At 40.2% G+C, this 15,437-nt stretch overlaps 1 protein-coding gene across 3 annotated transcripts; it reads left to right on the forward strand.

The window, feature by feature from the left end:
• The first annotated feature begins 2,676 nt into the window (after nucleotides 1–2,676).
• il23r (interleukin 23 receptor) lies at nucleotides 2,677–14,607 on the forward strand. Of its 3 annotated transcripts, none has more exons than XM_075485045.1 (18): nucleotides 2,677–2,764; nucleotides 3,662–3,703; nucleotides 3,809–3,909; nucleotides 4,174–4,303; nucleotides 4,413–4,591; nucleotides 5,588–5,711; nucleotides 5,810–5,973; nucleotides 6,352–6,488; nucleotides 6,574–6,787; nucleotides 6,891–6,973; nucleotides 7,483–7,678; nucleotides 7,765–7,947; nucleotides 8,715–8,813; nucleotides 8,937–9,089; nucleotides 11,668–11,808; nucleotides 11,958–12,045; nucleotides 12,507–12,606; nucleotides 12,952–14,607. In XM_075485045.1, the coding sequence occupies exons 3-18, from the start codon at nucleotides 3,849–3,851 to the stop codon at nucleotides 13,585–13,587; spliced, it is 2,688 nt and encodes an 895-aa protein (XP_075341160.1). In that variant the 5' UTR covers nucleotides 2,677–2,764; nucleotides 3,662–3,703; nucleotides 3,809–3,848; the 3' UTR covers nucleotides 13,588–14,607. The 3 variants fall into 3 exon arrangements, with proteins under 3 accessions (XP_075341160.1, XP_075341159.1, XP_075341161.1); XM_075485044.1 differs by lacking the exon at nucleotides 2,677–2,764 and adding an exon at nucleotides 3,265–3,366; XM_075485046.1 differs by lacking the exon at nucleotides 2,677–2,764 and adding an exon at nucleotides 3,265–3,366 and having other exon boundaries at nucleotides 12,507–12,597.
• Nucleotides 14,608–15,437: the final 830 nt, after the last annotated feature.

Raw genomic sequence — 15,437 nt, forward strand, 5'->3', positions numbered from 1 at the left:
CATTCTTACTATGACGTCCCAGACATGAGTCAGCAGTAAAAGCTGTACTCCAACGGTGTGTCAAGTACTGGTGACCTCTGACACCGAAGAGAGGACGATTTCATCAAACCCTTCATTCCATTCTGACTATGACTATGAAGAGGACTTAAGTTTCAAAATTCCTGGATTACTTCTACGCTGTCGCTCATAGGAGGACCCTGGATGATTGAGACACGAGTCAGCAGTAAAAGCTGTACTCCAACGGTGTGTACACCCCAGTATGGTGTTGCATTTCAAAATTAAAGCCCCAGGAAATGTCTAATACTTTCGTGTCCTCTCCATTTTCAGAATGATATTAATAGGAAACTCTTCCATTTCCATAAACCAATTTCACTTTAGTTGGAAAGCGGTCCAGTAATTTTGAAATGCAACACCAGATTTGGGTGAGACTTTTGACCTGAGACCTGAGAAGGTCTGCTTTTAATCTAAAAGGAAATTGGTCTGTCGAAACACAGAATTTTCGTCTAATATGTAGCTGAAAATGGACAAGATGTGTGTAACATTAGACCATTTTTAGATACAGCATTAGATTGGGGTGAGACTTGTTGGTGCTTTCCCTGAGGATGTCTGCTTTGAATCTGTATTGAAATTTGGAAACAGGGACTTTCTTTTAAACACGAATCTGTAATTGGAATAGTAATTGAAGTATGTAATATTAGGCCATTTTTAAGGGCTTTCATTTCTTTACCCAACACCAGATTGGGGTGAGACTTTTTGATGGTCTCTCTGTGGAGGGAGGGTCTGTGGAAACAGGCATTTTGTATTAATATGGCTCTGAAGATGGAATATTTTGGTAAGATTAGACAGTTTATAATAATAATAATAATAATAATAATTTTATTTATAAAGCACATTTTCATACATAGAATGCAGCTCAAAGTGCTCAAACAATAAAAGAATTTAAAAAAAAAAAAAAATTAAAAGCAACAAAGAATAGAGCACAGTGACACAAGAAATAAGGTTAAAAAAAAAAAAAAAAAGGTAATGAAAATTAAAATCAAACTTATTAAAATAAATATTTAAAAACCAATACAGAGATTAAACAAATTTCACACAAATTGACTAAAAAACAACGGGGAACAGAAAAAAAGAGTGTTGATAGACGAATGACGGCAGCTAAGGGAATGCAAGTGTAAAAAGATGTGTTTTGAGCTGTTTCTTAAAAGTGTCCACAGAGGGGGCTGTTCTAATATGCAAGGGGAGGGAATTCCATTTTTTGGGAGCGTAAAACTCAAATGCGGCTTCACCAATCTTTTTTGGTGGGGGAGGTGGAATTTTCAGGAGTTTGGAGTCAGCTGACCTGAGGGAACGGGTAGGGGTGTAAAAGGACAGTATGTCAGAGATGTATGGAGGGGCGAGACCGTTTAGGGCCTTGAACACTGTTAAAAGAACTTTAAAATCGATTCTGTAAGGTATAGGCAGCCAATGTAAGGCTGCCAGGACAGGGGTAATATGCTCTCTCTTCCTGGTCTTTGTAAGCAATCGTGCCGCACTATTCTGTAAGAGTTGTAGCTTATCAAGTATTTTTTTTGGGAGACCAGTGAAGAGTGCATTACAGTAATCGATTCTGCTGGTCACAAAAGTGCAAAAGTTTTTCAGCATCTTGAATGGAGACATATACACGCACCTTGGCAATGTTTCTAAGATGGCTTTAATTTTTAAATGCAATGTCATGTTATTATTTTAAGGGTCTCTGAGGAGTTGGTTTATTCTGATAGACTCTGGTAGGAGAGCCTACACATTTACATTTAATGTTTAGATATATTACCTGATGGAGATGATATGGTTTGGATGACTGAGGATGTGTAGTCTGAAATTAAACTCGTATGTGGAAAAAGCATTTTTAACTCATGGATGAAATGTAAATTGGATCTAATTTTGATTAGGAACAGCGCCGCCACTGTCTAAAGAGGAACATGAAACACAGACAGACAAACAATTAAACTCGCTTATGTTTTATGTGGCAAATGAGCCCCATTCCTTCACTTCTTCTGCTGTCCTTGGGTCATTCTCAGTGGATGAATTAGTGTTAATACACTGACCATCTCCCAGTTTATTTTCAGTTTTTTTGCTCATCACTTGGATAGTGTGAGTGTGCTGTATTTTACTTTTATTTTTTCTTCTCTACAGAACAACCAGCACATTTTGAATGATTTCATTCAGTTAATCCTTTTTAAGATCATGATTTTTGAACCTGTACTTTGATTGAATTCTGTTTTAAGTACATGCACTGCTACTGAAAGCAGTGCCTCTGTTCTTTTGCAAATAAAATGAATACAACAGTGAAGCTGCTCGAAGCATGAAGGTTATGCCGTAAAGAAGATTTTGTTTAAAGTCAGAGGGAGCTTTCCTAAATGATTACATTACATTATATTACATATATATATATAAAAGCACTTTTGCGTGTTATTCACCATAATTTAACCTTTACGTTTGTATTTAAATAATTAGTAATTCTGAAAATTGGCAGCCCTCATTCTTGAGGTCTCTTTGATATGTCATGAGCATCCGTCCTGTTCTACATCTGGGTTTTCCCTGGTAAGCTTTTGAGGTCAGAGATGGAAATTAACCAGTGAGAGAATATCAGAAAAAACAAGTGCACCCTGACAAAGCCTCACTTTTCCTCACACACAACTGACACTTCTGCGCTGAGGGAGCTTCAAATATGATCAACCAGTTCAGCAGGAAAAAATATGGATCAACTGTAGTCAGCCAGATGTATAATGTAAGTTTCTCTTACCCTCCTTTGGATACTATTTAATAGGCACATGTATAGCGTTCAGTTCAGAAAGACAATGTGAATCATATTTGGATGATTGTAATTTGATGGATGAGTTCTGTGTGTCATGTTATGTCCTTTTTTTGACATAACTGCATTATCGCTTTTAGAATTACTGTAATACAAAGAAGTCTCAGAGCAGTGGAAACCAAGGTAACCAGGTTGCAGTGGAGCATTGGTCAGCATGTTCTTTTTTACATAAAGACTGACAATTCTTGCTGAGTTAATCACTAATCTGCCAGCAGCAGCACATTAAATGAGATCAGCTGCTCAACACAGTGATGTTTAAAGTCAACAGAACCTTTGTGGTGATGAAAAACAGGCAACTGAAGTGGGGCACTGAAACACTCAGATAGATGTTCAAAGTCTCGGATTTGCCAGAATACCGCCAAACTAGGTCAATGACCTGCTTAAGATATGTGAGTTGCACAGCAAAGATCATTGTATTCACATGCACTTCACAAGGCAAGTCGTCTGAGGAAGAAAGAAGTTTGCTGGTAACTTCATTTAATGGTATCATAAGAAAACTGTGACAGGATGACATTCTGGTGAGTTTACCTAATCTGCTTTGTTGGTTCAGAAAGAAAAATTTAATTTAACAGTATTTTTCTTTGATTTCAGGATGTCCTTTGAATTTAGATAAGTAGATTTGACGCAGTTTGGGTCTCTCTGAATGCCGGTTTTTTGAAGCATAGGAAACTGATGAACATCTTTTATCTGACATGATGTGTGTGTGAGAGCTTCGCTGACGACAGAAGCTTTCACTGAAAATGTTTTTGCTTTCAAATTTGCACTGAAACTGGAGATAAGATTAAGTTGACGCTGCCCCTCCTTCCCATGTAGGCCACAACACCTCTGCGCTCCAGATGCACACAGCGGGTTGAGGTGGGGTTGATCTCTCTCATTTTTTTATGTGCAGCTGTCCCCATGATGTCAACAAAAAAGGAAAAATATAATTCTATTTTTAATGAGAGTAACTTTTGTTCACAGCTGCTGACAGGTTCATGCAGTTCAAAAGAGATGAGCTGAGATGTATTTCTCCTCAACCATTTGGAGATGCATTATCATTCTTCTTACTTTCTCCTTCAGAGGTGAGTGGTACCTCACATAGATGTTGGTCTGTGTCTCTGACAGGAAGCCCCTGCTTCCTTGAAAGCATATTAAAGCTCTTGCCACTGTGTGAGGTGAAACACATGTTTGGATTAGCAGACAAATAATCACGGAGATCGCCATTGTTTTTTTTTTAGTTGTTGTTCTTGTTTGTTTTTTGTTTTTTTTCATTGTCTCAAAGTCACGTTGCTTTCTTTGTCCCTTTTCCAGAGGGAAAATATCATGCTCTCCACTTTTCTTGACAGGCTGCCCTCTGCTGCCGGCTCACTGCGAGCGCTTCATCCACCTTGGCAACCTGACAGTGGAGCCAGCTCCACCCTTCCTCCTGGGCTCAAATATGACAGTATACTGCCACATTAATGAATGTGAAAGGAGGTAAGAAGGGTAGAAATGCAATAAACTGCCATACACCACTGTCTGGTGTCTCTTTAAATGTCTCATTTAAAAGGTTTGGCCTACTTTAAGCTGTGCCGCTGACTTTCAGGTTCAAATTGTCCCTGGAGCTGAACTGGAAGATTGTGAGACAATCCAAGAGAGTAAACTGCACCACAGCAGTTTTCGTTCCCCGTGTATTGATGCCACAGTCCTTTGTGGTCTGCAAGATGAAGCACGAAGACTTTTCTGTTCAGACAATTGTCAGCGGACTGACTCTTAATGCCGGGCGTAAGTACGCTTTACTGTAAATAAAGAAACAGTATGATATTTGCAACCCTGCTCTCAGTATTTTGTGATTAAATGTAATAATATACAACCATCTTTTGTATTAAACTATACAGTATGATAGTAGAATTTCTATCTTCATATCTACAACATTACTCTTGATAAATCCAGGGTTTGATGCAGCTGTGGCTGTAGACAAGTCTCTCCAAAATCAGGTTCACTTGGCAGGTTATCTCGGTTTCTGAATCCTGAATATGCTTACAAATTGAACACAAATTTAAATGCATGAGTTTGTGTAACAACAGAGATTTTCAACAACTCAGCAACACCTGCAGTGCCAGTGACTGAGAGTTGGTGGGGTTTTTTTGTAATTAGTACTTAAAAAATTACAATTATTTGTGAACTGATGCATTTAATTGTTCATTTACATGTGAATTCATATGAGAATCTGGTATCTTACAAGTCTGAGGAGATATAGTAAGATATTGTTGTAAATCCATTGTAAACAGTTAGGATTAGATGAATCTCAAAGAAAAAATATTGATTTCTTTTAAATGATGTATATTTTACACATATACAACTGTATACATTTACAACTAAACCTCTCAATTACTAACAGAATGGTAAGTTCTAAGAGGTAATTAAAAAATGTAGCTGTGTGGTAACCAGGTATTTTCTCAAGTGATCATTACGATGTAGCAACCAGCTGAATAAAGTAAAGTGAAATGTAGCTTTGACAGTCATCAGCCTATGCAAGCCGAGCAGATGTACTGAACTCAGAGCCCTGTCAGTATCAAACAATAATGAGAGATGAAGCCAATTTACTCGGATGTAGCTCAACCTTTTGGGTGCAGATTGTTCATACCACATTAACTGCACCCAATCTGCAGCTGCGATATCATATATGAGAAGCCAAAACAAAATTAAGAACAAAAAAAACAAGTTTTTATTGTTCAAAATCTGTAAATTAGACTAATACTAAACTCTTTTGTTTTCCAGTGCCGCCAGATAAACCTGGAAATATTAGCTGTGAAACAACAAGGAGCTCAGAGGTGATACACTGCTCGTGGCAGAGAGGAAAGGAAACACACCTGCACGACTCCTTCAACATTTCAGTCAGCAGGTATGGTGTTATGTTTAAGCTTTTGTTTGTTTGTCTTGTGGTAACGTAGGTTAATATATGCTGTTGACCTTGTTTTTAATACATTTTTACATTACTAGAGAAAATGGGACTCAAATACACGCTCAGATTCGGGATGCTGAAGAAATCACCTTACCACGAGCGATCTTAGATGAAAAAAGCAAATACCTGCTGACCGTCACCACTTACAACCACTTTGGAACGTCACAGTCTGATCCATTCATCCTCTGCGTGAAAGACATCGGTAAGCTTCTGCCTCTGTCATACTTAAACAGAAGCATCTGTTTTTCAAGAGCATATTGAGCAAATCAATTTTTATCATTCTCTCAGAATAATAACATTTCCTGAGAAGTGAGTCATTTAGCTAAAGCGACAAGTTCAGTCATTTGTTCTGCAGTTTGACTAATCTGGGGATCAGCGAGCTGTTTTTCTGAATTTCCCATTATCTCTTTAAAGAGAACGACGGGCTCATTCTCTGCGTCCACCCCTGTTAGTGTCGCAGTGAAAACGACACGACCTTCTGAGGCACCAGCTGTTTTATCGATTGTTTCAGAGAGCGCTCTGAACAAACACCACGGCCTGTGCACATGCACACTCCCTCTGTGTTGTTTTTGTGTTGCAGTGATACCAGAGACCCCTCATATTGTTACGATAGAGTTTGGGAACAACTCCATGACAGCCATTTTGCACTGGAAAACCTCTGAGTCTGCATTGCATCTCAGATCCCACGTCAGACTTCGCACAGATAACCTTTCCTGGGTAAAGTGATGTTCGAAAATAGAAAAATGATATTTCTCATCACCAGTCTTTGTCAGGAAGTGACCTTATCTGCTGATGCTTTTAGGAAGTGGGAGAGGTATCAGAGCTCGGTGAGGGTCGGATTCGGGTGGATAACCTGAGGCCTCTGAGCGAGTATGAGTTCCAGATGAGAACATGTGACTCGGCATCAGGGTTGAAACAAACCAACGCACCCAGCTTTGCAAGCAGGTGGACTTTCAACCAAAGAACGCTCTGCAGCCAGTGGAGCCCATCTGTGAGGAAGGAGAGCCCTGGAAAAAGCAAGCATGCAATTCTTACCTATCATGAAACAAAAGCATGAAGTCAGATTTTTTTTTTTACACAGTGTGAAAACCCACAGCTGGTTATGTACCTTTTCACCAGGTCCATCTCAGCAGCTGCATGTGTGGAGAACTTTAGGAGGCCAGGATCAAAATGGGCTGCGGCGTGTTACTGTTTTGTGGAAGGTACTGTGTTAGATATTCATAAGCCCTGTTTTATTATTCTGGGAATATTTGATTTTGATTACCCTTTTAGCTGTGTTTGACTCTGACCCCTATTGTATATCAAACATAAAAAAAATGTTTAATTCTCGTACATCTGTTTGGTTATGACACAGAATCTCTACACTACTCATTAAACATTAGTAGATCATTTTGGAGAACATACTTATTCTTTTTCTTTCTCAAACATAGACGATAAAATTGCTTCAGCTTTCATGTTTGCACCACAAACAGTTTTAACTTGACTAGGACTTCTTGGAAAACTCCTGGCATTCAAATAGTTCTGCACATGGCCGTTTCATTAAACATAGGTTATATGATTCATTCTATTTGCAAGTTTTAGGTGCTGATAGGAGGATTTTGAAATTGGTCTTTTAGTCTAGTGTAAGTGAATAATCGAAACTATCAGAAAAGCTTGGTGGATTATGTGAAACAGCAAATACTAAAGTGTGATTAAATGTTCTCTTCCTTAGCCTTTGCCTCCATGGAATTACAGTGGCGAGGTGCAACATTACAAGATCTTTCTGGCTAATGACCATGAGGAGACCTGTGCTGCTGCTACCAGCATGTGCTCAGTCCAGGTACCAGCAGGGGTTCAGGCACTGAATGTCTGTGCAGTGACCTCATATGGAACGTCTCCACCAGCTGTAGTGGAACTCAGACACTCAGGTGCCGTGATACTACACACAGAAGGCTAAAAGAGTTTACATTTTACTGTTGAGGGGGAAAAACAATGATTTCTCATAACTACTTAGGTATTTTGGGACCCATTCTGCAAGAGTTGGTTTCTGCAGTTAATGACGACGCTGTGCTTGTCTCCTGGTCATCTGCACTTGGAGGACAACTGTTGTACTATGTGATGGAATGGGCAAGTGTACCTGCGAAACAGCTGCAGTGGGAGAAGATTGCAAAAGATCGAAATAGTACATCAATCACAGGTAAACTTAAAATTCAATAAGAAGGGCAGCAGAGCGTCTGCCTGCTCAAACACACAAACATACATACATACACACAGCACAACTGGATTCGGCATGACGAGGCACAAATGTTTAATTTTTAATCCAAAAAATGGTCAAAGTTGTTTGGCAGCTCAACCTCAGCTAAACCTCCCAGAGCATGTCATGCTTTTTCCAGAAAATATGTCAAAAGTTTAAGTGAAAGTAAAAGAAGAGGTAAAATAATGTATTAGTTTTTAACTAACTGGGCAAAAAAATAAGGATCATTTGTAACACACTGCGGAGTGTTTAGCAGTAATCAAATAAACTGTTTTCTATCTGAAATGACTAATATTTTATTTAGCTTGTATATGTATATTTATTACATAATTCAGCAACCATTTAAAGTAAGAGAGAAATGCTGAAAATGTGTCAAGGTTACAAAGTGCTGTGCATTTGATAGGAGGTGTGTGTGCGTGTGTGTGTGTGTGTGTGTGTGTGTGTGTGTGTGTGTGTGTGTGTGTGTGTGCGTCCCATTTTAAATCCATGACATCAGTGGAAGTGTTTTGGGAAATGGAACGGCTGGTCACTGACCCATTTGTGACTCAAAAGACACACACAGTGGCCTTCAACAGTGATCAAACACTGACCTCTGGTGGCCATCCAATGTACTATATTTCTCTGTGCTTCCGTCACACCAATCTTAAGTCAGTATTTTCTAAAACGTTTGTTTTTTTATTGAATAAATCATGGTGTCATGTTTGTTTTAGGTTTGATTGCAGGTGTTCGGTATAATGTCTCTTTGTACGCCGTGACCACCAGAGGTGTCAGTGCTCCAACGTCCAGCCTTGTCTACTCAAGAGAACAGAGTAAGATTCTTGTCTCCACCGGTCCCAGAAACCAATTTGTCAGCTTTGTCCCATCATATGATGTATCATGATGAACATATTGAAAGGAGCCTGAACCCGTCATTGTCACTGGGTGTGTTTCAGAGCCAGTTTCTGGTCCCAACCTGCGTGTTCTGGTCCATGAGACCAGACGGATCCTGATCCAGTGGAACGAGCTGCCTGTAGACCAGCAGAGGGGCTTCGTCACAAAGTACACCATCTATGTGCGGACACTGGACTCCAACACAGAACTCATTGGTGAGCTCCTAAACATCAACATGAAATATATTTAAGAAGGGCATTTTGCTCGATTCATAACATTTGTCAGACCAAATAACTGCTTGAGGCAACTTAGTTAAATGTGAAAATGTTTGTTAAAACTTTTCCAAACGTGCTCTTCAAATCAACTCTAAACCCATGCTACTCAGCTGCCTTCTCAGATCTGTTGAGTAAAATTTCATGTTGATTTGATGTGGAGGTTTGGAGGGAGGAAACACGACTTTGCAGGGAGTTTCCTGTTCTTGCTCGTCATAGGTCCAACCCTTTGGGTTCCTCCTTTAACTACGCTACATGCTTTGTGATTGTACTTCACCTTGGTCAGGCAAAGGTTTCCCATAATACCTGCGTGTGCACACGTGTGGTAAATTATATATGCAGCAGTGTGCATATACTGTGCCTCAGCACAAGCCACAGTTACACAATGGAAAACATGCAAGCAGTATTCCACTGATACTCCCCTCCCTCAAAGTTTCAGAGCATCAGCAGGGTTTTTCAGCTCTGGCTTCCCGTAATGTAGTGAAATTCAAATGTTTAATGCCGGTTTCTTGTTTGTTTATTATGATCATAAGGGAAGCTACTAGTTTTTCTGATAAAACAGACACCACAACCCAGTTGTTCAGATTTTTATACGTGACTCCCTGGCTGATTGCTTGACTCTGGCGAGGTTTTTGATTCTCGGCTCAGTTGAGAACAAACTCGTGCATCAAACACAGGTTGTCATCATTTTCACAGTGTCTTTAGACATTTCTAGAACTGGCTCCGACCACAAACAGGAAGCCGTGTGGCTACATGCACACACGTTGTTAAATGCTGTTACTAGCCAGCCTGCCTTATACACTATTTGTGGAACAGCGGTGTTAGAGCACCTGAGAGCTCACCTTCTTATTTTGACTTATTTTTCAACATTAATTGTCACGCTGCTGCCAGGGTTTTGAATGCTGATTGTAATATTGTCAAACTGAAATGTCAAAGATGTTAATAAGAGTTATTGAATTTAACTTTCTTTTTGGCTTATTTTGTTGTTCACAATAAGTCCTGCTGTCTCCTTATCTGCCTCAGATTTTGAGTTTTAAGCAGTTCTCTATCGTAAGGCAGATTTTTCTTGTTCTCATGTATCAATCTTTCTTACTTGATCCCCCACAGTTTGGGGAAACGTGTGCTCTGAGACAATTAGTAAAATCTCTTGGGTAAGATTGAGGTTGCTTTTAAAGCCAGCACCAGCATTTTCTGGCTCTACAGCAGAGTGTAGATTTGTAATTCGCTTGGCATGCAGAAATGTAACAGCAGGATGTTCCTCAGCTGTGAATTTAGACTTATAGTACTGCGCACTTGTAATAAACTGAATGGGCCTTCCCCTTGTAGCCTACTAGCTGCAGTACTGCCAGATTTCCAAAAAACATTTCAAAGTCACACCGCAGTATAGCTTTCCACTTCACTTCAGCCTATCTTTTCTGACCTTGGGCACAAAGAAGGTACCCTTGAACTCTGAGTGCTGTTTGTTTGTTTGTACTTTTTACATAAAAAAAAAAAAAATGATGATAGAGTTTTAACTTTCATTCCAGGATGTGATGACAGACTGTGGGTGTATACACAGGAAGACTTAGATACACCCCCTTATTTTTCAAGCAGCTTTGATCATATTCAAGTATAAATCATCACCTATGTGCATCACCTTGTGCTGTGACCTGTGAGTCATAACTTTTTAAGGTTTTAAGATGGTGAGGGTATAACACACCCTTGTCTGCTAACTAACTGTTCTTAGTTATCTTCATTGGGTGGGTTGTCGAAGTGAGGCATGATGATCAGTTAGAGGGAGGGTAAACCAATCACAGGCAGAGTGGATGTCATGTCCTTCTGAAGTCAGGTTCAGCTGTCCCATCATAGTGTATTTCCTCAAATAATAAGACAGCAAAATATTGCCTTTGGGTGATTTTAAGGGAAGAACAGGAGATAACATGCCACTGAACATTTCTTCCCCAAAATGACTTCATGCTCCAAGAGTCAGTTACAAAGGACACCACCATCTTGTAGACTCGAAATATGACAGAATAGTTGTTCAGGTGTCATGTCTGGATGGACCAAAAAATGAGGACTAGTTCACTTAAAATCCTCAGTGAGGAAGATCTCTCACCCTACAATCTGTGGGCCAGTATGGACTGTAAATTTTGCATCCTTTCTCTGGCTAGTGTCAGTTTCATAATGATGCTTACTCCCTGAAGTGAAGCAGCAAATGGTTAGTGATAATGTGCAAATACTGCTGGCCCATTTTTTGCTAAACTCAATAAGGAAGTATCTGTACCACTGGGAGATTATCCTTTTCTGGACAGGTCATTTAAAAAAACAGTGCCAGGCAGAAATGAAGGGTAATATCCACTTCTTCAGACCTCACTAAGCCACTGGGTTATCTATTCACATCACAGCGGGCAGCCCAGGCTTGTTAGCTAACAGTATTGCAGTTTTTCTTGTTTAAATGCACATTTTAAAGCTTAACATCCAAACTTAAACTGTGCTATCTTTGCAAAGAAAAGTCCAACTGTCAGGTTTTTTTTGTCTCCAGAAATAGTGTCTGCATCTAGCCCAAGACAGATTTGGCTGGATACTCCCGAAGGAGTTCTGGCTCTTCATCTGACTGCGTCCAACTCAGCTGGAGAAGGACCTCGAGGGAGCCGGATCTCCTCTCAGCCTGCAGCTCCTGCAGGTACATCTCCTGCTGCACTCCTTTGCTCTGCTTTAAACCCCAAAATATCAACTTAATAAGCTTGTAATTGATAATTTATTATTGTTTTCTTTGCTCTTCATCAATAAGTCTGCCAAAGTAATGAGTGTTTCCCTTCTTTTGTCCTTCAGTTGGCATGGGGATTGTGATTGTGTTCATCGTTACCATCTTCATAGTCATCGTAGTCAACTTGATGTGCTGGAGTTGCGTGAGGAAAAGGTATTAATGAGCCACTCATGCTCAAAATATTAATGTTCCATGGAAAGCAACAGTCGCCCTAACAGACACAATACATAGCCTAATAGTGAAAGTAATACGTGAGGACAAGCAGACTTTTTATGTCTTTTTTTTTCCTCGGCCCCCTTTAACTGATTTTGTATGTTTGTGAGTTGCGTTTCACGAGGAAGACGTGTGGCAGCCACTGTGGGTGGTTTTTGTGAAATGCCACACCACTACATGAGTAAAGGAGCAAAAAGCCACTTAATTAACATGAACAGAAACCCAAACCCTAACATGAATCTGGTGGTTTTAACTGTGGAGCAAATAATTTTGATCTGGCCTCAATAGTTTCCTTTTCCGCATACCAGTGATAAAATAAGGGTTTCTTTTTTGTTTGTTTGTTTGTTTGTTATGTTTTATCACTGGGGAACACTGAAATCCTGCCTATCTTTCTGTCTTAGGATCAAACAGAAATTGAAATCCTGGGGACCTGCGTGGCTTGTTGAAAACTTGCCAAAACCAGGACACAGCAATGCCATCAGGCTACTGGAGGTAATCCAAGTAAGCAGAAGAAGTCTGGTTGTGTTGACGTCCACGTTTCCCTCTTTTAGCGTGAGCTGCAGTTATTACAGGAGACAATACAGAAACAACTAACAGCTGCATCCACTGCTCCAAAACCAGCAAAACATCACGCAAGCAATTTACACCAGTAAACCTGTAGAAACTATGATGGAGGAGCTGATCTCATTGTTTTGTCCTGCTTTCACTTTGACAGATCCGGTTGCTTTGTGTCAATGACAACACAAAATCCATGCTTGCCCTCCACACGTGCAAGATATTGATCACTCCAAATGTAAGAATGTCTTTCTCTTTGTTGAATTTCTTTTATTCATTTTTTGTCTCCAGGAGGACGGAAGTGAGCCATTATTCTCATCTACCTGTAGTGACCCCCCACTGTCCCCCATCTTCGTGATTTCCCAGGAGGAGAGGGATGAAGTTTACCCCATCCTCCACGTTGAAGTTTCTCAGATCAGATCAGTACATACCACAGAGGAGCATCCTCTGTCGATGTCTAATACCAGAACAATGCCTGTTGATCATGCCGGCTACAAACCCCAGATTACTACATTGGTTCCTCCAGACGAGGAAGAGGCTGCAGAGGAGACTCAGAGGGATGCTCCAGCAGAAGAAGACAGGTGTTCAAGTGTATTTGAAGGATTACTCGGAGGCTTGTTGTCGAGCGTCAATGTGGATTTCTCTGATTCGTCTCAGGGGCTGAATCTTGGCTCTGTCGGTGGTCTTTTTTGGCCTAAAACTGCTGAAACAAAGGTCTTGAATAAAGCCTTCTTAGGAGAGAGGAGAGGGACTGAGAATGATGTGGAGGGAGACTCTCCACCTCTGGACTTACAGCAGGATGAAAAAATGACTCTTGACACAACTGATATTTGCTTATCTCAGTGTACAGGTGAGATAACACTGAATGGAGGTTACTTCCCTCAGCTAACTACCATCAGCACCACCATACTGGACACACAGATGTAGCCGGGACTACGGGAGAGACCCAAACTGCACTACTTCTCCATATTTCATGAGAGCATTATAAAATGATCTGCTATTATCTGAGTGACTTTGAGCAATTGGAATATATGTTATTATATATCCACATATTATATATCCATAACTATAGGACATTGTAGGATAAATGACAAAATAAAGAAAGAAATATATTACATAAAAATCAGCTGGCAAACATTAGAAGGTTGAAGTGTAGCAGAAAGAGGAGGTTGAAATCTTCAGAGATTGCCAGGAATGCATTGGGATTTTGGTTTTGAAGCTTGCCAACAATTTATCTGATGAATACACACACGGTGTCGGATGGTAACACAGATAATTCTCTCAGTAGTCGACGTGGATAGGAATTCACAGCTAAGAGTTCAACATTTGGGGTCCAGAGATGCTCCTTCACACTGACATGCCCAGGATCACACGATCTGTGGCCAACAAGCATTAGAAACCCTCTTCTTTCAGTCCTTCACTTCTCTGTTTGCCCATATTGTCCTAAAGCTGAGTCGAGGGGCACTGGAGTAGTTCCTGCAGCCATGTCTCTGTAAAAACAAAACAAAACACTGCTGACTTCGGGACCTTCCTGCAGCATCTCCGTCAGGGGTCCAATCTCCTCCATTCAATCGGCCAGTGATCTCACAGTTCCCATCCTGGTAAAGTGATGAGCTGGATTAACCTTCTCCACCCTTTTGGCTCCTAATGCAAACAACTTTCCCATTGCCATGGTTACACATTATAACAGTTCATTCAACAATTTACTCCAACAGCACAGCATCCAAACCAGTATAGAAAAAGAGCATTTTTATAAAAATTATGAGTTTTTACAGGGAAAAAAGCTCATCAGAAAATCTCAGTTACATTTCACAGGAAGGCACAATATGTACAGAGCTAAAAATGTCTCTAGTTTGACTCCTGGCAGGCCAGAACTTTGTTGCATGTGATTCCTCTGATCTCTGTCAATGTATTTTCTGTCTAAATAAAAGGAAACTTGATTTAGTTGCACCTCTCTCATCTGCAGTCTGTAATAAAATCGTTGATTAATGGTTAGGCTTTGGAAATATTTGGACGCCGACGCAGTTCTTCAGCTGTTTCAAGTTTCATGGTAAACATTGGCATAAAATGTAGGGGTTGGGGTCTCACCAGAAACTGTAAAACCAGAACATTTGCCTCCTGGTCCAATAGGTAGTAGTTTCACAATTCAAGCTTGAAAGTTAAAATGGAAGCCAAAACTTTCTTTGTAATGGTTAAAAACTGGTTTGTTATTGACTTGTGATGAATTCATTACTTTTTTTACTGTAACCAAATATACATACGTCAGTCATAACATTATGACCACTGACAGGTGAAGTGATCCAATGCAAAGTTCTGTTGGGAAAACCTGCATCCTGAGACATTCTGCAAACCAGTCAATTGTAAGTGTATCTCATATTGCAGATGTTACAGTAGTCAAAACAGCTGTCCTGGATCATTTCCATTTCAACACTGGGATTTGACCTCTATAGGTTTCTCATGTCAGCAGCCACTGTGTTTTATGAGCAGTGAAGTGGCACCGAGCATGAAATTATTCTGAAACACACCCAGGCTTGGGGTTTTCCCTGCCACAGCCAGTGGTTCAGCGTTAGCACGACGATGTGCTCCTGAACCCTGAGTTCTTTTCATACATACACCACCTGCAGTTGAACATCGTTTTTTGTCACTTCCTGACAGCCCTCTCACTTCCTTCTTGATCATCGAAATTTCAGGAGAGTCCCTCCTTAAACTTAAAGGTCGAGTTTGTGACAAATCTGTAGATTTCTTGATCTTTTTAAGAATCACCTGTAGACCATTTG

This window comes from Odontesthes bonariensis, chromosome 15 (assembly GCF_027942865.1).
Source record: "Odontesthes bonariensis isolate fOdoBon6 chromosome 15, fOdoBon6.hap1, whole genome shotgun sequence".
NCBI classification, from domain to species: Eukaryota; Metazoa; Chordata; class Actinopteri; order Atheriniformes; family Atherinopsidae; genus Odontesthes; species Odontesthes bonariensis.

Excerpts from the sequence above, each read along its gene's own strand:
- il23r (XM_075485045.1), top strand. The coding sequence starts at position 3,849 with ATGTATTTCTCCTCAACCATTTGGAGATGCATTATCATTCTTCTTACT. Across the intron at positions 9,090-11,667 it reads CTCCAACACAGAACTCATTG|AAATAGTGTCTGCATCTAGC; the intron begins GTGAGCTCCTAA and ends TTTTGTCTCCAG. Across the intron at positions 11,809-11,957 it reads TCAGCCTGCAGCTCCTGCAG|TTGGCATGGGGATTGTGATT; the intron begins GTACATCTCCTG and ends TTTGTCCTTCAG.